This window comes from Lytechinus variegatus, chromosome 10 (genome assembly GCF_018143015.1).
Source record: "Lytechinus variegatus isolate NC3 chromosome 10, Lvar_3.0, whole genome shotgun sequence".
Lineage (NCBI taxonomy): Eukaryota > Metazoa > Echinodermata > Echinoidea > Temnopleuroida > Toxopneustidae > Lytechinus > Lytechinus variegatus.
Genome location: NC_054749.1, coordinates 20,770,487 through 20,794,460, shown reverse-complemented (window position 1 = coordinate 20,794,460; position 23,974 = coordinate 20,770,487). Strand labels below are relative to the sequence as shown.

Below are 23,974 nucleotides of genomic sequence, written 5' to 3'. Positions count from 1 at the left end.
CTTGAATTTAAGACCCCAATATAGGCAAGTGCCAAAATTATATACAAAGTGAATGGCAAAACTGGCATTTTTATATTTGTTTGAGTGATTTGAAGAAAAAAAGGGCATAGTTAGCTGTCAATTGGGTTTTCCAGATAGAACAAAATGACAGGCATTCATTCAGAGTGTTTGCACCCTTTCTTTTCAATCAGTTTCCCTTCCAGTAGCAATTACATCCAACTAGCCCTGTTTACTGCACATCACCTGTTCAGTGCACACACCACTAACTATTTCCCAGAGACTCATGTGTTAAAAATGAGATTTGAAAAAAAATCGCCAAAAATAAGACTTAATAATCACATCATCCACACCTTTATCAATTGGTAGTTTATCCAATATCCTTCAAACGCTAAATATATGAAAAGGTGTTTTTCAGGATTTGTTCGCACTACAGGGGCTCAAACCAAGACTACATTCAAACTTGGTTGCAGTCACAGTGTTCACAGGGTTTCTTGGGCAGCTAATTAAGTTCCCATAAAACCCATTGACAAATTACTGCTCTCCCATGGGACTGAACAGATCCAGTAGTAATCCCTCTCTATGCCCATATGAAAAAAAATTATTCAGGTATGCACTGTTGATTTTATATGAATATTTTTCCAACCATTACATCATTTTAGCTACGGGTGTAAAGGGGATTCCTGAAATTGCCAGATCCTCTAGTGGTGTGCGTCCCACAATGGGAGGAGGTGAATATCTTGAGAGGATTTTTTAAATGAAATTCAGGCTACTATTAGTTATTTATTAGGCGTAGCCAAAATAGATCGTTCATTTTCTGTTTTCATCCTTTTTGTCAGCTCTGTTTGTGGTAAGGTTCCTGTACGAACGTTTCATTTTATCAGCATTCACTCTTGCAAAAAATGTACTGCTTAAAATACTTTTTTGTCTCGTAATCGGAATATTTTAAGGTTCTTAAACAGAAGCAGAAAGGGATTCTAAACAGTACTTTAAATCCGTTATAAAACCATACCAATTTCTGTAAAGGTTTCTTTGCAACACCAGGAACCCAATATGTTAACCGTGAAGGGTTCCTTGTAAAACAAAAAAACGGATCTTAAGTATTGTTATTGACCCCACTCCGCTTCTTTGAAGAATCTCAAAAAGCTCTAAATACGGGACAAAGAGAAGTTTTGTTTTTTTCATTTTCTAGGTGTATAACTTCTCTCAATTTTACTATAAATCATTTATGCTTTAAGAAAAAAGTATATTTATAGTTTACAGGGAGCTGTATAATGAAACCATTGGAACAAGATAGCTTGTGTGAAAACAGAAAAATCAAAGAAACAGATCAACAAAAGTTAAAAAAAAATCGGACAAATAATGAGAAAGTTATGAGCATTTGAATATTGCGATCACTAATGCTATGGAGATAGCAAATTGGCAATGCGACAAAGATATGTGATGTCACTTGTGAACAACTCTCCCCGTTACTTTAGTATGTATTTCACTTGAACTGCCTCTTTTATCACATCTATCCATAGATCATGTGTTCTTTCTACATGAGGGCATGTATTACATATTTTTTAAGAATACATCATGGATAAAGAGTTTGTATCATCATTAGAAAAAGCAAAAAGAGACATTTTGAGGGTATTTTATAATCCACCAAAGGGAAAGTTGTTCATCAGTGACATCACACATCCTTGTCGCATTGCCAATGGGAGGATCTCCATAGCATTAGTGATTGCAATATTCAAATGCTCATAACATTCTCATTATTTGTCCGATTTTTCTCAAACTTTCTTTATTCTTATTCTTTGATTTTTCTGTTTCTACACAAGTCTATTTGTTCCAAAGGTTTCATTCCCCTTTAAACGTTTTACATAATCTATATAATAACTACTTGTGGCTGAACTGTTTCAAGTTCCCATGAATTATTGTATTAAATTGATATGAATGAAAGTGACCTAAGCTCAACTTATTTGTTGTAAATTATTATTTCTATATTAACGGTCATGACACGGGTAGCAAATAATATTTTCGATGAATACATGTCTATTCTTTGTTTAATCTTGACCATATTTTGATAATACAAAGCATCATCCAGGGGACATAAATCTCGCAAAAAATAATAAACATAAACAGACGAACAGCAACCCGACCAACGGCGAACCGTTAGCATCAAACCAACCAACAATCCGATTACCAACAAACCGACCAACAGCAATCCGATAAACAACAAACCGACCAACGGCAAACCATCAACGGTAAAGCAACTAACAACAAGTAACAAACCTATCGAAAGCAAACAGACCAACCGAAAATCGACCAACAGCAAACCGATTACCAACAAACCGACCAACGGCGAACCGATTAACAACAAACCGACCAACAGCAATCCGATTACCAACAAACCGACCAACAGCAATCCGATAAACAACAAACCGACCAACGGCAAACCAATCAACGGTAAAGCAACTAACAACAAGTAACAAACCGATCGAAAGCAAACAGACCAACCGAAAATCGACCAACAGCAAACCGACCAAAATAAAACCGGTCAATACCAAACCGAACAATAGCAAACCGTAAAGCAGAAAAAAAAATCAACGGGAAGCTGATTAGAATAAGCAACGAGTCGAAATGGAAACAACGCGAAATCAAACTCATTACCACTAACGTTACCTAAAACAATTCATTTTGATTTTTTAAATAACACCGATTCTGATCAAGGAAATGATAACTGGTATTAACTAATTATTAAAAAATGTGATTTAAGAGTAGCAAAAATATTAGCGTGATGTTATAGATAATAAGAGGCTTACAACTTTAAAGAGAGAGGAGGGTATAAGTTGAAGGGAGAGGCTCTGAGTAATGCCGATCGTTGTTTCACACTAATTCTTCAAATAAAAAATGCGTTTTCTTGATTCTAGGATTTTAGCTTGTGTCTTTTTCCAAGACATAGACAAGTCGATAAGTTAAGTATTTCTTATATTGTAATATAGCTGGTTTATCAAACAGAAGCCATATAGTCTCCAATTCATATATGTGTGTACATAACTTCCGTATGAAATTGAGAAATTATTAGCTATTGGATCAGAATATTATGTTTTTCAGTACAGAAAAAGGGGCCTGTGTGGGGCACTTTATATTAAGATCCTATTCATTACCTTAATATCTCTTGAAGAAAAGGCACTGTGCCATTACCATTCTCTTTTTAAATTCATAAAAGACTGCCCCAAATTTGTAAGAATTTCATTATAATCATGATCATTCTGCTAATTAATTTCAACACTCTTCCTTACTCCTTTTCTCGCCTTTATTTTTTCTTCGTTATGAATTTCCTTGCTATAACTAACTACAGGAATCTGTCCCTCATTGGCCTTAATCTTGTTCTAAGCATGTTTGAAAAATAAAAATACAGAGGTAGACAAATTGCAGGCCAGGGGTTCGCCGTTACCTGACCACCTTGAAACAGAGCCGCTTGCAGGGACCGCGGGGCCATGCTCTCCAAATAATAGTGGGTTTTCGCAATTGCAACGGTGCTCTCTACAACATAGGAAATCTATTGAAAAACCCGTCATACGACAATGAACAGATTAGAGTTCGATCATTGTCGAAAACTGGTAATTCGGGACAGCTGACAAAAAATCGCAAATATCATGTCGTTTGTCTAGAGTCCTGGGGAGCGTTTCATCATCATTTTTGTCAATAAATTTGTAAGATCTGACGTCTTTCCTTGATTTCGATTGGCTGAGAAGTACCTTTCATATGGTAATTGTCGGATAAACCTGGGTTCCGTCTTACAGAGTTGCGATTGATCCGATCAATCGCAACTATGGACGGCCAGCAATGTCAACATGTATTATGCATGTTTGTTCAAAATATTTTCTAGCTATGATGTATACGTGCATTCATCGTTGTCTTGAAATTTCACTGTGCTTCTCTTAGTTTCCAAAGTACATTGTGCATATTTCCTGTAGAAGGAGTTTATGACATAGAGTTACGATTGACTGGATCAATCGTAACTCTTTGTAAGATGGGGCCCACGGCTTGTCAGATAAAACGTCCGACATGCAGGTCCTTTGATGAAACGCTCCCCAGGACTTACAGTCATGGGCGTCAATCGGTTTGGGACGGGGGGGACCGTGTCCCCCCATGATTTTTTCAGGGGGATACAATATCAAATGTCCCCCCATGTCTTTGTCACAAAAGAAGTGTGACCATCGGGGGGGGGTGGGATATGTGCATACCTACTCAAGGAAATGAGAGTTGATTCCCCTTAAAAAAATATAAAGAAAAAAAACTGTCATGTAACTTTTCGATGCAATTAACGGGTAAATTCGCATTCAAAAGCAGCGCAGCTATAGTACGACGCTGGGGTCCACGCGAGCACCCATATGGAGACCGCACGTGCGTGGTTGTGTTTTTTTTTAAGTGGGTATGCACGGCATGACATACGGTACATGTAGCGGTGGAGTATGACGAAAGTGTAATGGATCTGGAAAGACCGTACGTACGTACGCGTACCGTACTGGTACTTTCAGCGAATCAGAAGACAGAAACTTTTGACGTTACTTACGGCCGGGTACGATCCATCCATCTACCTTTTGGTAGGATGAGATATACCAATGAAATTTAACGAAGTATACTAAACAGTGCTAAATCATATGGTTCCATTCATGGGTACCCCAAGTAAAAAAATGAATGCATCCCTTCAAGGGCAAGTCCACTCCAACAAAAGTTAATTTGAAGAAAGAGATAGAGACAGAGAAAAAAACAAGAATAAAACTGAAAATTTCCTCAAAATTGGATGTAAAATAAGTTTTTGTACGTTCAAAAATTTCATATTCATAAAACAGTTATATGCATAACAAGGGTGAAATGCAAATGAGACAGTGGATGATGTCACACACTCACTATGTCCTTTGTATTTTATTACATACGGTATAGACTATTTCAATATTTGCAATTTTGAAATGCAAAGCTCTTTATTTTCGACATGTTCAAAGACAAATCAAACCCTGTTTAAAAACAGAATAAATAAAACATGATTTTCCACATTTCTTTTGTTGTCTTATTTTATTTTTGTTTGGGTTAATTTGCCCTTAAAAATTTAAAATGTTTTTTTTTATAATAAAACTGACTTGGTTCTTAAAGGGATGCATAAGAGAAGCTGAAAACAGTATGTACTAAAAAGGTAATCAAAATTTTAAGAGTTAACATTTCAAGATTTTATAATATTACATGTTACATTAGCCAAATTGATACCTTTTTTGTAACCAATGACACCATGCATGACTGAACAAATTAATACAAATTCCATTTTTGCAAGGTATCGCAAGTGAGATGAATCTCTCACTGATGCCTCACTGAGCTGAATGATTTCTTTGTTACTGAATGTGGTTACTATGAATAGTCCTTTTAATAAGGATAGTTTAATATGCAAGGCTGAAAAGGTTGCTTTGCCGGGCTGATCTGTCAGCCCCCTTTAACCACCCATTTTGTCTTTCAGCTTCATTGGTTCAGACATGAGCGGTGTAAATTGTATTAGTACACAGCAAAAACTGTGGTGTTAACCGGTGTACATAGAGGACCACACCAGTTATTTTACACCGGTGTTAAATTGGTGGTGTTAGTTTTACACCTATATGTGCTATTACAACACCTTTGGTTGTTACATTTACACTCTTTGGTGTTATGTCCAATCTTTAGGGTGTAATTTCAACACCTCAGGGTGTGGTCCTCTATCAACACCAATTGGAGTCAGTTTTAACACCACAGTTTTTACAGTGTAAGGTACCAGGAAAAAGATTGGGGGTTGCTCTTTTATTTTTTCTGGTAAATTTCTTTTCTGATATTCATTAATCTCTGACTAGGATGAATCCTGTTAATATATGGATAAACTTTTTTTTATACAGACTGTACTTTGGAGCAAAGGACCCAATTTGTACCTTCACTACACTGACCACTTGTTGACATGTTTATGGCCAGGGAGTGGAAGTAACTAGTATCGAGATAGTGAGTAATGTAACTTGAAGGCAAAGTTGAGCAAAGAAGGAGGATGAAATTTGGAAGATACTACACCTCTACTACAAGTTATTGGACTAAGTCATGATGAAAATAATATGTCATATTATTGAAGTTTTAATGAAATATTACAAGTGATGCATTTTATTTTGAGTTTATTTATACATCATTTTTCGTGTCACAATGTAACATAACCAGGCAATCTTATTTTCATGGAGAAAAATTTCAGTATTTAACAGATATGTTCATAAAGCTTTTTAATTAACATTCTTGTTGAAAGCATGATAAAGGCACCCTTTCATATAGTTTTCATAATTTTATATTGAAAGGTCAAATTGAAGGAAACAAAGTCAGAAAGAGGTTGTGCGTGGGTGTGTTTGTTTGTGTGGTGGGATAGAGAGAGCTAGAGAGAGAGGGGGTACGTGGAGAGATGGAGAAAGAAGACGGGCTTCAGCAATACGTCATGGTATTAACTTTGAAAGTATACCTATAAAAAGTCCGACCTTCATATTTATCATTTTATGCCATTTTGGCGCAAGCCTCCTTTTTTACCCCAGACAAAAACATTCCGTGTTCGCGCAAGCATGAACGAAACTGAATTATTTTAATGGCATTTGAAGGATAAGACTCCGGAGCACGTATTGACACCAAAATATATAGATCATAATTTGAAACACAAATTTTATAGACTTTTCAAATCTGTCCCGTCTTTTTTTATACGCACTGTATTGACAATTCGAATAGAAGTCCTTTAATCGTAAATTGTACTCTAGAACGAGTGGCCAAATGGTGAAAGTTGTATGCCAGTCAGTTGGGGGAGGGGGTAGGGGATATGGTTGGTAGGATGCTCGTCTAACTTGAAGCCTTCAGATACTAGTATATAGGCATTCTAGCTGTCTAGGGATGATAAAATACCATAAAACAATTCATTTTTTAACCGGGCGCAAAATTACTAATACTCCTGATTTTAGTGGGTCTTGATATAGGTGACCCCCCCCCTCAGGCAGTGGTGGAGGAACCCTATCATTTCCTGATAGATTGGACCCGAGTGAATAAAAAAAAACAAGTTTGGCACAAAAACTTTTTTTTTTAATGCTTTTTAGCCTTTATTCAGATAACATCACATTTATGCATACAAAAGTAATAAATAAAATTTACAAAGTAAAGTGAAATACAAGTCGCAATATAAGAAATGAAATATACATTGTGATGATCATTTTTTAAACAAAGATTATCACAACCCATAATGCAAAGAAATCCATTATTTTCACATGTATTTTCTGTATAATAATGTGGTATTGCATACTTGAAAAAAAAAAAAAAAAACATAAAGACTTTTTTAAATTCTGAGCAAATAATAAAATTGATATATATAATACTTTGCTTAATAAAGATGTAAATAAGTTGTCCCATGATAAAAAAAGGAAAAAAAATTCTATCTCTGTATTTTATAATAAAATACAAAAAAGAATAGGTCTCTACGTTTATACTTAAAAAATGTACCACGATCTGAATAAAGAAATTATATATTAAGCACACAAAAACATCAACACACACACACACACAAACAAAACAACAACCAAACACACAAAAACAGAACAACAAAACACAACAAAAAACAGAAAACAGTGAACTAAAACCCATTTTTTAAAAATCTTTTTAAATTGATGGGTAAGGATCAGTGGGAGAAAGAGTTTAAAGAAAACAAGGCAAAAACAATTTTGTGTCTCGCCCACTTATAAAAATAACCAAAAATATCGTGCTTTGTGAGGGCGGGCAAGAGAATTATATCGAAGCTTCATTGTGAAATGTGAAATGACTGGGTTGGAATAACACTTGTCATAAGAGCCTAGCACGTAAACACTAATGTTGACCTGAAAATGACCTTTAACCTTACCATGTGACCTCTGACTGCAAAACATAGCACGCACGTCCCCCAAGCCAATCTAACATCCAAGTCTGGCTGAAAAGTGGCTTACGGTTGCGGAGTCAGGAGTCATAAGAGAGTCCTGCATGTAAACTTTAACATTGACCTAAAAATGACCCCTGACCCTCCATGCGCCCCTGAATGTAGCATAACATGCAGGTCCCCCCGAGTCCATCTACCATCCAAGTTTGGTTGAATAACGACTTATAGTTGCAGAGTTAGGTGTCATAAGAGAGTCTTGCATGTAAACTTTAACGTTGACCTGAAAATGACCTTTGACCTTACCATGTGACCTCAGACTGCAGCATAACATACAGGTCCCCAGGTCCATCTACCGTCCAATTTTGGTTGAAAGGCGACTTACCCATGTACATGTCATAAGAGTCTTGCATGTAAACTTTAACATTGACCTGAAAATGACCTTTGACCTTACCATGTGACCTCAGACTGCAGCATAACATGCAGGTCCCCAGGTCCATCTACCATCCAAGTTTGGTTGAAAAGAGACTTACAGTTGTGGAGTTAGGTGTCATAAGAGTCTTGCATGTAAACTATAACGTTGACCTGAAAATGACCTTTGACCTTACTATGTGACCTCAGACTGCAGCATAACATGCAGGTCCCCCAAGTCCATCTACCATCCAAGTTTGGTTGAAAAGCGACTTACGGTTATGTAGTTATGTATCATTACAAGTTTGTAATGTACGACGGAGGACATTGGGATCCCTAAGTCTCCCCTTCACCTCTGGTAGGCAAGACAAAAAAAAAAGAAAAAAAGAGAGAGAAAAAAAAATAAACACATGAGTGTACAATGTGACTCAAAACGGCAATTGGGAAAAAATTTCCCATTTTGTATGGTGTAAAGTCAACTTACCCTTCTTTTTGCCTTTTCATATTCAATCTGTTTTGACCTTTTAATGGCACTACATATTTCTTTACATGTAGGGATCCTTCCTAGTTTACGGTTATTGTAAATCATGTATTTGACCAAACTAATATCATCATGATAAGTTATGGCGCCCTCTAGTGTTGTAGTTAGGTTTTCACTGCATAAAATCCTGAAATGGGGGTGACTTTTACATTAATTTACCAAGAATAATCATATAAATTACATGTGATGTATTCCTCTGTTATTGGACTGTACAACAAGACATATGCACTTCATTTTGTAATCTATTTGTCCTAATTCTAGTGCCAAAAAGGGGGAAAATTATATTTTGGGGGTAATATTTTACAATTTTGGGGCATTTTTCGAAAATCCGCCCCCGTATGGCAAAATTGAAAAAATATTGACATCACAACATTATCAAATATTCATTCTTGTACACCTCAGACAACTTAAAAATAAAATTGGCGAAGAAAAGTGAGAAATAAGGTTGAAAACAATGGATTATCCTATTGGGCTTTGTACAGGCCAATATGGCGCTAAAAAGGACCCCCCACAAAGGGAAGGAGGGTCTGAAAATTTGAACCCCATCGTTTTTGGTCTAAGTGGACCCTATTGAAGCCAAAACAACCAAAAAATCAATTTTGGCACGCGAGTCCTACGGGATGACACACAATACCGCACTAGTATGTTTCAGGGCGGTGTGAATGCAGGAATAATTAATGGGTATTTTTCAGCCTTAAAAAGTTCTCGTAATTTAACGGGGATTCTTGTGATCGAGGCGGTTTGAAGCCACTGATCTGCAACTAAAAAGCTACAGAAAAAACCCATATTATTCAAATAATGAAATATAAATATTACAATGTCCCAAACACCTCCACCTTTTTGCTCTCCTGAAATGAATGAATAAATTCCTAAATCCATTGAATACATCACACAATGAACACCTTTGTCTCCCATGACAGTCCTGACAATGATTATGATCATCATGGACAATGACCTCTCTCAACAAAATCACATCGACAATCGATGTAACTCAATCTTCTACGTCACACAGGTTTACCCCAGGTACCTAGGGCAATTAGTTATACAAGTGAGATCGGATTATGTCAATTATCATACTAAAAATGACTGAAAACAGCAATAGAAAGTGCCACTATTTATCGGGGTTCTGATTCATAAAGACAAGTTGTAGCAACAAATGCACATATTTTATAATAATTTTACTATCAGCCAATAACATTGAAGGATTTCAGTAGCTTTTAACTGTTATTGCTAATGTGTTGTTAATAAGAGTTTTGTGAAACAGGCCCCAGAAAGTATAGGGGTAGGGGAATGTTTGTTTGTCTTTTGAAAACTAGGATTGAAGAAAAATTGATGTAGCATTGTATTATTTCGGGTGGGGAGCTAATGAAATATTGGATTGCAATTTTATTATTTACTCTGGTATTAGGGAAAATTCTGAACGCGTGAATCATGTTAGCAGCTGACAAGACAGGGAAAATACTATTGTGCTCGTGACATGTGTATGTCCAGGGCGTATGATATATGGGGCATTGCCTGTATATGTTTATTATTTGATTGTTTGATTAAGGGCAACATTCTGTATTACGTTTAATTTAGAAGAATAAAAAGCGTTGCAGATTAAAAAAAAAAGAGAGGGCTATAATGGGTGATATAGGAAAAATAACGAAATATGGGAGAGTATAATTTAAAAAAGGACATGGAAAGCATGGAAGGAGGGAGCAGAAGAGGGAATAGAGAGAGGGGGAGAGAGAATTAGAGACCAAGGGGAGAGAAGAGAGAGAATAGGTGGATTTGGGTGTGAAAGAAAGAGAGAGAGGGAGAGGCGGGTACTAGATGCAAAGTTTGTTACTGAGACTTGAAAAATAGACGCAAAATGTTGGGAGAAGTCATTAAAGGGAAAGTGAAAGCCAGAAAAAGTGAAATAAAGAATTAAAAAAGGGAAGCGCCAGAGAGGGCGTCATAAATTGTGCCATTCGAAGGACATATTAGGTGATAGAATCGGAACATGAATTCCACAATATCCTTTCCTTTATGTCCCAAAGTTTGAAGGGTATGAATAAAAACGTGACATACCCTCCCCCTTCCCATCATGCTCTACGAGCTAACAAGACTTCGAATTCCTGTATCACCAGGGAGTCAAACTTTCTTGCCTATAAAACCCTCTCCTCGCTCCAGCCTCCAACTGCACTTTCTCTCCCCAACCCGTCCTTCATCATCTCTCATTCATTAACATCAAGATTTTGAATTAAAACACTTCTATTGAGCAGATTTTTTCATTTCATTCCTACATACATGAATTGGGAGAATATCCCTTTTTAACTATATCCGTTTCTCTTAAAGATGTGTGCTCTGTTACAAAAACAAGCTGGACTTTCAATTCGGAAACTTGATAAAACAAGAGTAATATTATAGTTTTGGTAAGATATTACTCTGATAGATCGAGCTCGATCGCTCTAATGGATATTAAATCCTAAAATGTGATTATCCATTCATCATTATCATTGCTACTATAGTTGACTCTTGAAATACATTTAGCTACAACTCTGGATATATTATTGCTGGATGAAAGATAACAACTTTGTCTGGACAACACCGAGCATTTTTAGTGTAAATAACAAACCCAATTTTGTCAGGAAGATGTCGTCTCGAGGCCTCAGCTTTAGCATTGAGAATATTCTTGGTCTTGAAAAATCGTATAACCTCAATGACGGAACAGAGAATGATTATCAAGGATTTAAGACTGCTTCCAGGAATGGGATGCTATCGAGAGGTATGGTACTACAATACATTCTTTCATGTATAAAAATACTCTTTGTGAAATTTTTTCTTTCTTCCTTGTAAGCAAGAAAGCTATTAAGTAACTTGCAAGAAAACTAATAAGTACATTGTGAGCAGTTATCTCTGTTGTAAATGTACATGTATTAAATGCATCTGAGACAAGTTTGAACAATGGATATTCCTGAAAACTAGAAATATATTTTTTTCCTGAAAAGATCAATTATTTTGTTCGAGTTATTATGCATTACATTTTGTATTGATAATGGTACGATAGATTGTGTACACTTCCAAAGTAACGCGTCAATTACCTGAATTCGACAGTATTAAAATTTTGCTTCAGAATTATTTCAAGAATAAGAAATATATCGTAGAGTCAAATTGTAAATGACTAAGTTTAAATTTACCCATGCCCTTTGACCACATGACCTTTGACCCGGTCAGCCACGCCCTTTGACCACATGACCTTTAATCCGGTCAGCCTTTGACCACATGACCTTTAGCCCGCGGTCAGCCTTTGACCACATGACCTTTAGCCCGCGTAATGTAGAATACAGACAACTTGGTCGTGTAACTAAAATCATAATAACGTTCTTTTTTTTCTTCATTAAGAAAAGAGGATGACTCCCCTTGAATTCACTTTACCCCCACCCCCAATCAAAATTAGCGCCGAATAAAAATACGGTAAGAACCATATTGTACATTCAGAGTGACATATGCTGTCTCTGGGATTCAAGGACATTGAAATAGCTATACACAGGGATTTTTCTTTTCCAAAGGGAAAAAAAAAATTTACATGAAACAAGCAGCATTATGGCCAACAAGTATATGGGGAGCGAAGTGGCCAAGTTAATTAAAAGAGCACCAATTGTTTCATTTCAAACTTTGAATAGACGGTTCATAATTTGGGTGGAACTTTTGTGAAAATCCAAACCGTAGACGTAGATTGTGAAAGTATCGGGGTATCAACGCCCTGGCCTCCCAGCTCCCACCCGCTCCAAGAGCGTAAGGTTATGCGTCCTATTTTCAACAAACCATAAAAAATGATAAAATTGAAATTACCACACTATTCCAAGTGAAGGCTGCATGGCATGGAATAATCTCAGGAACCTTTCTAATCGGATAGTACAGTATAATTTTTGTCAGATAGTGATTTTCTGAAGAAAAATATATGCAAGTTTTCCAACATAATGCTCAAATGCTAATACATGTATATATTATAGTGTCAAATCTTAAATGATCTTTCGACCCACATTGCTGTTGAATTTATTTTGGTAATATTTCAAGAAGAAAATAGTGATTTCACTAAAGGATTGTTATAACTTGCAGGAATCCTTGCATCTGATTCGTTGAAAGAAAATTAATCAGCGAAAATCACTGACAAAATTCTTCATGAAACGCTCCCGGATTTCCTTTTGCCTGAAAAATCCCCGTAATAAACACAACACGAACCACATAATTAAAACAGTTACTGTCGAGTTCATTATTTCACATTACCCCAAACCTTAAAGAGCTTGGAGCTTGACACTGCATGAACTATGTGATAGTATTTCTACTTCAGATATTTATCAACGATATAGGCAATATTGTTGGCGAAATTGTCATGGGGTTCTTGGCTGGGGTATATACAGATCAACATGGATCAACGCAATCAAGAAAAAGGGACATAATGAAAGGGAAAAAATTGCTATATTAATATTATTGCTTTATATCATGTTGCATTGAAACCTATATCACAAACTATTTTGTTTTAAGACAAAAAAATATCGCTTTCTCTCGTGACTTGTTAAAGATTTTGCCCCACACCCCCGCATTCTTTGTCTCTTCAAAATGTTTTGCTCAATACACGACTTCTTGTGGATGGATGTTTATCCAAGGAGATATCACCTTTAACTCTCCTTGGTATATCAGTGGCGTATTAAGCCAAAAAAATGAGGGGGTAGATATGGCGAATCAGGAATTTTTTTAAGCGCTGCGAGCGAGAAAAGTGAGCGAGCAAAATTGTTGACATTTTTTATCACAAAAGTCTTGTTTTATATAGATTTTGAAATAATTTTATCATATTTCACCTCTCTTTGCTTTTCTCTTATTTTGTCTTGGTTGTAAAGATATTGGGAGGGATGGCAAGCGCCTAATAAGCCTCCCCATGATCTGTACGCCACTGGTAGATATATTCTTAAAGGTCAAGTCCACCCCAGAATTTTGTTTATTTTAATCGATAGAGAAAAATCAAACAAACATAACGCTGCAAATTTCATCGAAATCGGATGTAAAAGAAAGTTATGACAAAGTTTCGTTTATTTTTCACAAAACAGTTAAGTGCTTAACTCAGCGATATGCAAATGAGAGGGTCGATGATGTCCATCGATTAATACATGATTAATACACTGTTAAAATAATGGTAATTCCACATGTTCATGGAGAAATAAAACTTTGTTTCACTTGACAAGGAGGAGAAAATTAGAAGATTGGTTGAACGAATTCTATTTTTGGTAAAGTTTAAATTGATAAAAATATTGAGCATACGGCAACATCCAATTAGGTTGAACGGAAATTGTATGCAGATTTTTTATTAGGTGGTTTGTTCGGTTGAATTTTTGTTGAAATAATTCCGCGATTCGATACAAACATATTTAGACAATGTAATGTCTATAAATTGAAATGGATCGAGATTGTGAAAGAACGTTGAAAACATTCAAGCAGTATACAACATACGACTAGACCTCCTCTACTCAACGATACAGATCGCGAATTCCTACGAAAGGTAAAGTATACTTGTGAAGGATAATTTTTTTTAAGTATATAGGATATTTTCGATCCGTTTATGATTCTTCACTTAGTTTTTTCTTTTCATCTTCATAAAAAATCGTAGACTGATCTGGATAGGATGAATTCACCATTAAAGTTCTTGAGATTTCGTTTCCACTTTGGCTTGCAGTATGATATGTAAATTGGAAAAGAAACAAATCACTGATTGCAAATTAGAGTTTTGTTCCAAAAGGAGCTAAATCCAAAACAATTTTGTTCCAAAAGGAGCGAATTCCACTATGCGGTTATTTGAAATTGGTTAATGTTCCTATTTTGGAGGAGTCGTGTAGTGGTTCTGACTCTCGCCTGGTAAACAGAAGGTCGTGTGTTCGAATCCCACCGGAGTCTGACGTCCTTTGGCAAGGCGTTAATGCACACTTTGCCACTCTCGACACACGTGCTAAATGGGTACCTGGTAGGATGTGAAAGTCATTGTAGCTTGTCCAGTACTGTGTGCGCCTCATCGGCGACTGACTTGAATACTCCCCAGGGAGTGGAGGATGTGCACACATTGTGTGCGGGAATGACTGATTGAATCCGATGACCGGGGTAATATTAATATATCTGTAAAGCTTAGACACGTCGTTTCGATGCATTAAGCGCTACATAAAAGCGGATTATTATTATTTCAAATAAAGTTATGTATTCAATTTTTAGGTACATTTTGTGGATACAAGTTCATACCACCGGTGCCACATTTGCTGGAAATAACAGAATTTTACATTTTTTTATGAACATTTTTGGATTTAGCTCTTTTTGGAATTAGATATCGAAAAGTCGCCGTCTTTAGAAAAGATGACAAAATATAATTTTTTTTCTTTTTGTAATTATCAATGTATAAACATAAAAAAAAAGATGTGAAAGGTACTCTGCCAGTCATATTTATGTGTTTCGTGTTCAATTTCCAATATCAAACATGTCTAAATTGGCAAAAATTGGCATTTTACTAGGGTTTTTTGAAATTATGATAATCAATACAAGATGGTAGTATTATCATCTTTATCAAAATAAAACAGCAGTGACTGAGGGAAAGTGATGAATTAAACACCTTCATTTACAGAAAAATATCAAAAGTGGATTTAGCTCCTTTTTTGGAACAAAACTCATATATTGATTACAACTCGGATTGCTAATTTAGTAATTAAAAATTGAACTATATATACTTATTCAGAAGTCCGAGGTGTAGTCACTATAGAAACTCCTCAAGAACTAAATTAGCACTTCATTCTTTAAAGTGCACAAGACAATGTGCATGTAGAAAGCTGCAGGATTAATACTCAGCTAAAAATTTGCCGTTGAATATTTTGCAACGTAATCCTGTATACAGATTATTCATAGTTCATTTTGAACAACTTTGTAATGTACACTCTTAAAATAGTTGGGCAAAAATTGTCAAACTTTTAACCAACACTGGGCAACATACTGTACACACAACTACTGGTTTCAATCTGCCCAAATTAGGTAATAAAGACTAATAATTGGGTTACCCAATTTGGGTAATCAATTTGCTCAGTGACTTAATGACTGCTCAGAATATACATAATTTAACCAACATACATTATCCAACACAATGGATAGTATGTTGCCTAACATCTTAAGTGTGTAGACCTACTTTTAACAATATTCATTAAAGGGGTACTCCAGGCTGAAAATAATATGATTTGAACAGATAAAAAAAATCAGGCCAGCAAAACGCTAAAAACTTGATCATATTCGGACAAAGGATTACAAAGTTATGGCATCTTGATTCATTATGTCGGTGAAACAGTTCATGTCTTCATTAATATTCAATGAGCAAACTAATGATGTCATATCCCTGTTTGTTCTTTTGTATTTTATCACATGAAATTATGTTCATTCAATTTTTTTTAATCCAAGAGCTAAAGACATCTGGATTTGCAACTGATTTAATGCACTAGATATTCACTGCTGCAACTTATTTTATCATAAGGGAGACATTACACATGGTTGAAAAAATGAAATAATCATTCTTTTCGTATTTACTAATAATATAAGAAAAAGGAAAGTGTGGATGTGACATCATCGCCCCACCTAAGAATGTTTATGATGACCTACATATAACTGTTTTCACCCCAAATCGCTAAACATTGAAATCTTATAGCTTCGTTATTTCTTTTCAGATTATACTCGGTCGATTAACTTCTACTCTATTTAATTACATACAGGTAGTTTCAGCCTGGATTACCCCTTTAAGGATGTGATGAGCATTTAACTTGATGAATGCTTAGCCTTAGATTGTATAAAATATTGAAGGGATCAAATATTGATAGGCCTATATACACAGGAACAAATCAAAGATATCAGATTTTGAGAAGGGTATAAAAAATGTGCAAGCGAAACGGGAAAAAAGGGTTATCATTCCAAACTCTGTGATATTTTCGCAGAATTGACAAAAAAGGGGGATAAGATAAAGGGTTCCATCCGAAAAATGGGCGCAGGTTAATCCTCACTTCAAAGGGCGGGGTTGAGGGCACACAAGAAGCCCATCAGGGAACCTTTTACCATCGTCAATGCAGAGGCTTATATGAGTATACAGTGCGTATAAAAAAAACACTTTAAAAAAGCCCTCACTGTTAGAAAAAATAAAAGAAGTTCCTGCAGCAGAGTCTCGAGAACACCTGTAATCTTACCGAATTGCGTAATCTTACAGGAAATTGGTATTTGATGTATGGAATCTTACAAATTTCCTTGAATAAAACACCCTTTTCCCCTTTTTAAACAGACCTGTTCTGTTAAATTGCAGAAAAATTCTTGTTTTATGAATTTACAGAATGATTATTACGCAATTCGGTAAGATTACAGGTGTTCTCGAGACTCTGCTGCAGGAACTTCTTTTATTTTTTCTAACAGTGCTGGGAAATAAAAAATATACAACATGTGGGCATTTTTTTTCACATATAATCTTGGGTTTGGGTCTCATCTTTCCAATGAAAGTAAAAGTTTTGACAGAATGTTACAATTGAGTGAGTACTGTCCATTTCTGTAAAGCTCGCAGAAATCTGTTTGCGCAGAAATGCTTATTTTCACGCTGTGTCAAGGGGAAAGGGCGAAATAAAACTTACCCTGCGAAACATTTCTCATACATTTCCCTGGTACTTTTAGTCAATTAAAATAAAACGGATACATTCAAGAATTTTGTAACAATTTTGCCACCCAAATTGAAATTTTAACACTTAGTAAGCACCATCTTTACCCTTTTGTGCCAGCTGGATCTAAGGACATAACTGAATCTGAACAAGAGTTATATCAGACATATCCAGCACTTTTTAATTCCTCTTTTTTTCATTTAAAGTGGGTTTACATTTCATTTTTCATTTAATCCTTGTTTCCCCACACTTTTCCTAAGCTTGACAATGATTAACAAAATGAAAATCAAGCCTAAGCCATTTCATGTAAATCACAGTTTAGTGCATGCAAAGCAAATAACGTATCGATGGCCTCGGTGTGTGGGGATTGGACTGGGGCGCTATGCACTCTTATGTGTCTTGGGCAAGGAAACAAGTTTTAAAATGTAAAAATATCTTTCAATCAATTTTACTAGCTAAATTCCACGTGTTCTTCATGATTAAGGTCTACTTTTATTTTCTAAACTATTTCAAAGTTCTGCGCAAATCATTTTCACTAACTTTGCAAAAGTAAGTGGTGCTCACTCAAGCGGAAATATTTTTCGACAGTTATATCGTCATTTGCTTAAATGGATCTGTATCTTCAGGATACTACAAAGGGTAATTTTACAGGATATTTTCAAAGTGAAAACTTTTTTTGATACACACTGAATAACATCCGACTTGAAAAAAAAACCGTATCTCATTTCATTTTTAGCTTGACCACTAATTAATCATGGCATCCAAGACGATCGCAATCTTCCTTCTCATAAGCGTTATCGCCTTGGTGATGAGCGCGTCTGGTATTGACGATGAACGTGACTTCGAGGTCGATGTCGCATTTCTCAAAGCTCTTTTAGACGAGGAGGTATCTGAGGACGGCGGTAAGCTAAATAACGGATCTTTCTCATCTTATTCATTAATTGTGTTTCATTCTGTATCGGGGTACGACTTCAGAACAACCGGTAATCCGCCGGTATAAAGTGAAACTTCTCAGTAATCCCATCAAGACGCGAATCTGGGATTTGTTGATAGGGTGCATTTTGTCTCAGATATTTGACATTTGACAAGCAAAAATAAAAAGTCATCACTTCCAAAATAAAGGCATTCTCTCTTTTGTGTCCGTATCTTCCGCCCCTCCCCTTCCACACCCGCCTGTATCTGCATAATAATAATACACCCGGTAATATACACTCTTAAAAAAGTTTGGGCAAAACAAAGGCCCAATTTTTGACCATCACTGGGCAACTTTATATACTCTCCAGACAATGGTTAAAATCTGTCCAAATTAGGTAATAAAAACTAATAACTGAGTAGTAAATTTGCTCAGTTTAATAATAATAATTGCCCAGAATACATGTATATATATAATTCAACTAACATATTGCCCAACACAGTAATCAGTATGTTACCCAACATTTTAAATGTGTAGTCAACACTCATACATGACATAAAGAAATTCCTATAGAAACATCCTCTTTTGACCATGTAGTTTTTTTTTCTTGAGTTTTTTATCGTCATTATTCAATTGAAAATAGACTATCAAAAGTCTTATATAGCTATGAAGATATAATTATGAGATTTCAATATTATCATCCTTTATTGGCTTTATACACCGATGCAAAGTAGCACCATGGAGCTGTAATAGCTCCATGGTTCAAGCGGCGTCCCCCCAAAAAAAATAAAATGGCTGCCAAATAAAGACTATATCACTTGGGGGGAGACTTATATAGAAAGCAACTAAAGTCCACATTCAAATGACACCAAAAAGATGAAAAACTGTTCATGATTGAGCGAGCACTGCCCTCTGAAATAAAGGGTATAAAAATTAAGCTGGGCTGGAATTAGCCTTCCAATTTCTTTCAGGTTTTTTGGTTTGGAACTTGCAAATTTGAGGATTTTGTTAGTGAGATAATTTCATACGTTATTAAATTGAAATTTAATGCGTGAGTGATCATGAATTGCAATTTTTAATGTATTTTTACTTTATCATGTGGATCTCAGCAATGTGTTCATGAGAGTCAGGAGAAATAGGAGGTAAGATAGGACTTAAGTATGTGAAGTACGTTGAACTTGCAAAGCTAAGGGTGTTATGTTAAATTAATGAATGAGAAAAGTTTTTAGTTTCTTAGGCAAATTGAATTGAAAATTGAAATTGAAATCTAATGCATGAGTGAACAGGAATTGTAATTTTAGTGTAGCATATTCATCTTGTGGACCTCAGCAGAGTGTTTGTGTCAGAGTCAGAGTAAATACCTGTTACAAGCAAGAGGGCGAGATGATCCCTCTTCTTTTGTCCTTTTACAAATAAAAAGTCATATGTTCCCCCACCCCTCCACCTCCATTTCCCAGCCCCCCCCCCCCCTCCCTGCATGTCTCACTCCACTGAAGTGACCGGTGGCTGATAGTCATTTTTTTTTTACTGATTATGATGATATGTGAAATAATATGTTGAAAAACTGAATGTTTGATTGATCACATTGCACATTGAAATTGATTTATTGATAAATTGTTGATTTATGATTGATAGGAAAAAGTTGATTCCCCAATTCAGAATTGATCATTAAATCAACATTCTGCTCTGGACTTTACGCGTACATGACAATAGCAATCAGTCACTCAACAGAAGGGGAGGGCGAGAGAGAGGGATGGGGGCTAAATGTTCTGTTGACCCTCATTCCATCAACCTTCTTCTCCCACTTAAGTCCTATCTCATCCCTATTCTCCCATTGCTGAGATCCACATGATAATGTTGAAATGCTGCCCAAAAAGTGTAATTTGTGTTCACTCATGCATTAAAGTTCAATTTAATAATTCATGAAACTTGCTTAAACAACCAAAACTGGTCACGGTTGATCATTCATTTATCACAATGCCCTTAACTTTGCAAGTTCCAAAGGATTTGCCTCTCAAAAACTGACAGATATTGGACTTAAGGCTAATTTTCATACCCTTAATTTGTTTCAGTGGGCAGTGCTCGCTCAATCATCAATAGTTTTCCAACTTTTAGGTGTCATTTAAAGGTTGACTTTATTGGCTTCCATAATGTGTGTTTTCCCCAAAGTGATATATTTTTTTATTTGGCAGCCATTTCAAAAGAATACAGTTTTTGGGACGCACTGTAGATCATTTTGGTCTTCCAAAAATCTTGACAGGCGAAAATAAAGACATTACTCCAATTATTTGGTGGTAAATTTTTACCTGATTGCTAAGAAAGCATGAATGCTTGTAAGCAAGCAACCAGAGGACCGACGGCTTAAGGTCCTCTCCGAAGGACCTGGTACTGAGGATTAATGCCTTACCAAAGGGCACTAGCGCACCAAATGGGAATCGAACCCGGGTCACCGGGGCCGGAATACGAATCCCCCGCTCTACCGACTGAGCTATCGCGCCAATGCATAGACGGCATTTTTGCGCTTTATGCATGGGGTGCGCATGGAATTTTCTTTCCCCCCCCCCTTAATTTTTAATTCCACTCCCCACCCCCACCCTCCTGATACTCGCCTGTGTATTTGCAAATTCTAATGTCATTTGTATAATGTAACAGTCAGATGTGCTAATTTGAAGGGTAAAACAATCATAACAATGCTCTAAACCACTTTCTCTTCGTTTAGGATGTGATACCCCTCCCGGCGTAAAGTGCCAGGGATGCATGGTCGGTACTACACCCTATGGTTGCAGGAACATGACCAAAGTAGAAGAAGGTAAAATGATTTATCCCTCAACGTCAGCCATGGCGTGATTTCCTTCAGCAAGAAATTTATCCACATTGTGCTGCACTCGACCCAGGTGAAGTGAATGGGTACCCGGCAGGATTAATTCCTTGAATGCACGAGCGCTGAAAGGCAGCTCGAGCTAAAGCCGGGGTAATAATAGTAATAACAACGCGCCTCGGAATAGAATATTTCTAGATAGATGGCGCTATACAAATGCCTATTATTATTATTATTTATCATCAGTAGCATGATAATATTGTTCGCCTTCCATAATACCATGGTAATTCTTAAATGCAGCGTGCCGTCAAAAATTTTGTTTGGGGGGTAGCAAGATGACGTAGAGGTGAGTTGTATATATTTCCTTACATGGAAAATTAGGGCCGTCGGTATCACCTCTGCCGTTTACAATGTTAAAACAACCATTAATACCTACACTGCAAAAACTCCGGTGTTGATTTAACACCATTCCGGACCTAGATATGTCTACACCAGAGTACTATTGTACCAGCTTCGTTTTGGTCTAACACCAGATAGGTGTTTATACAGCACCAATTAGTATTAAAACAGCATCGGTTTGATTCCAAACTAGTGTTTTTTCAATTAATATTTCTCTCGTGTTAAATCAACACCGGAGTTTTTGCATTGATTTAAATTGTACCTAACCTCAACAAAGTAAACTCACTATCTCTTCCTCTCCTTTATTTTCCTTTGATCCTATTTACTTTGAAGCGCGTAGAGACACATTTGTTATATGGACTATATAAAAACAGATTATTATTATTATTATTAATATCATTATTACTGTTGTTATTATTATTACTATTATTATCATTATTATTATTATCATTATCATTATTAATAATATTTTTGTTATTATTAATATTATTATTAATCGTATCATCATCATTGTTATTATCATTATTATTTTTATTACTATTATTTTCATTGCCACAACTTGATGTTCTGTTGGTATATTAAACAGCAACCGGACTTCTTCCAGAAATCTAGGGTTATTGTTCCATATTCTATCAAATGGGTCCTCTTCTCATTGTTCACTTCTCTTTCTAATTCAAGACCTTCCGTAGGATATGAGCTGTTCCAAGCAAGCTTACCTCCTGTATCGTTTCAAAGGACACCTCGACTCCTAGAACAGCCAGAAAGCTTCTGTATCTTGTTGTCACTGTTCCTAGGGCTCCGATGACTATTGGTACCACCTTCGTCTTCACCTTCCATATCCTTCTCAGCTCCCATGCCAGATCGTTATACTTCTGTATATTTTCCTCCTCTTTACGCCAAGCTCTGCAGTCTATATTATTATTATCATAAAAGCTCTGCAGTTACTATTATTATTATTATTATTATGTCATTATTATTATTATTATACTAAATTGTTTATGATATACGAACAGCTTCTGGAGGTCAGAAAAGCTTTTACCTTTTTTACCCGACCTTGATGGAAATGTTAGTTTTCTGCTGGTTCAACTGCAGATTACCATTGAAGTTTATAGGCCCAACATATCCAAACCAAGAGGAATTCGATGTGAATAGACTGGCCTGACCTTCGATGATAATCTGTAGTGTTATTTTGTTGATTTGCTTTAAAGAAATATCATGCGAATACACACCATTCATAATTGTATTTCGAGAATTTAAAGGGATGTTGCAGGCTGGAGATATTTATATCTCAATAAAGAGAGTAAAATGGGAATGTGACATCATCTTTAGCCCTCTTAAAGAATATTCGATTTGTGTTTAAGTGTTTTCACAAAATATTGATAACCATTAAAATTCAATAACTTCATTATTTGTTATCCGATTTTGATGAAATTTTTTAGCATTTTGCTTTTTGAATTTTACTCTATTTATTTAGATATACATATTTTAAGCCCGGACCATCCCTTTAACTTAAAAGTCAGGTCCACCACAGAAAATATTGATTTGAATGAATAGATAAATCGAGCAAGCATAACGCTGAAAATTTCATCAAAATCGGATGTAAAAGAAGAAAGTCGTGGCATTTAAGATTTCACTTATTTCAAGTTGTATGCGTAACTCAATTGTATGCATTTGGGAGAGTTGATGATGTCCAACTCTCACTTTTCTATTGTTTCAATTTTATCGTTTGAGTTATACGATATTTCAAGATCCCAGTTACCAAATGATTTGACAGGAAGGGCCAAGTTTCTAAAGTATGAAATATTAAAACAATGGCAATTTCACATGTTCAGGGAGGAATAAAACTTTGATTCACAGGACTTTTACGAGAAAATAAGAATATTTCAATCTTAAAATAAAATATAAAATAAATAGTGAGTGGAAGACGTCATCAGTCCCCCTCATTTGCCTACCAACCTGGATGAACATTACAACTGTATTGTAAAATTAAGTGAAAATTAAAAATATCATAATTCTCTTCTTTTACATCCAATTTTGATGAAATTTTCAGTGTTAAATGCTTGTTGAATTTTTCATTTTTTATCTAAATAAACTTTTTGTTGGGATATACTTGTCCTTTAAAAGCTTTTGAAAATCAAGTTAGATATACTAAACGAATCTAATTGCGTGGGTGGTGTACTTGGTGAGGTAGTATGTTCCCGGGGTATGTTCGTGAATAATCAAAATCAGTGGGTTTGTGAACAATATACCGCAAATATTTTAGTATGAGTTTGACAGATTGATAATCATTCTTGTCTCACAGGAC

The 23,974-nt window shown here is 35.8% G+C and overlaps 1 protein-coding gene across 1 annotated transcript; it reads left to right on the top strand.

Annotated features, from left to right (window-relative positions):
* Nucleotides 1-718: 718 nt before the first annotated feature.
* On the top strand, nucleotides 719-2,471 carry LOC121422653 (salivary glue protein Sgs-3-like). The gene is made up of 2 exons (XM_041617813.1): nucleotides 719-728; nucleotides 2,125-2,471. Exons 1-2 carry the CDS (start codon nucleotides 719-721, stop codon nucleotides 2,469-2,471), a joined length of 357 nt encoding a protein of 118 aa, XP_041473747.1.
* Nucleotides 2,472-23,974: the final 21,503 nt, after the last annotated feature.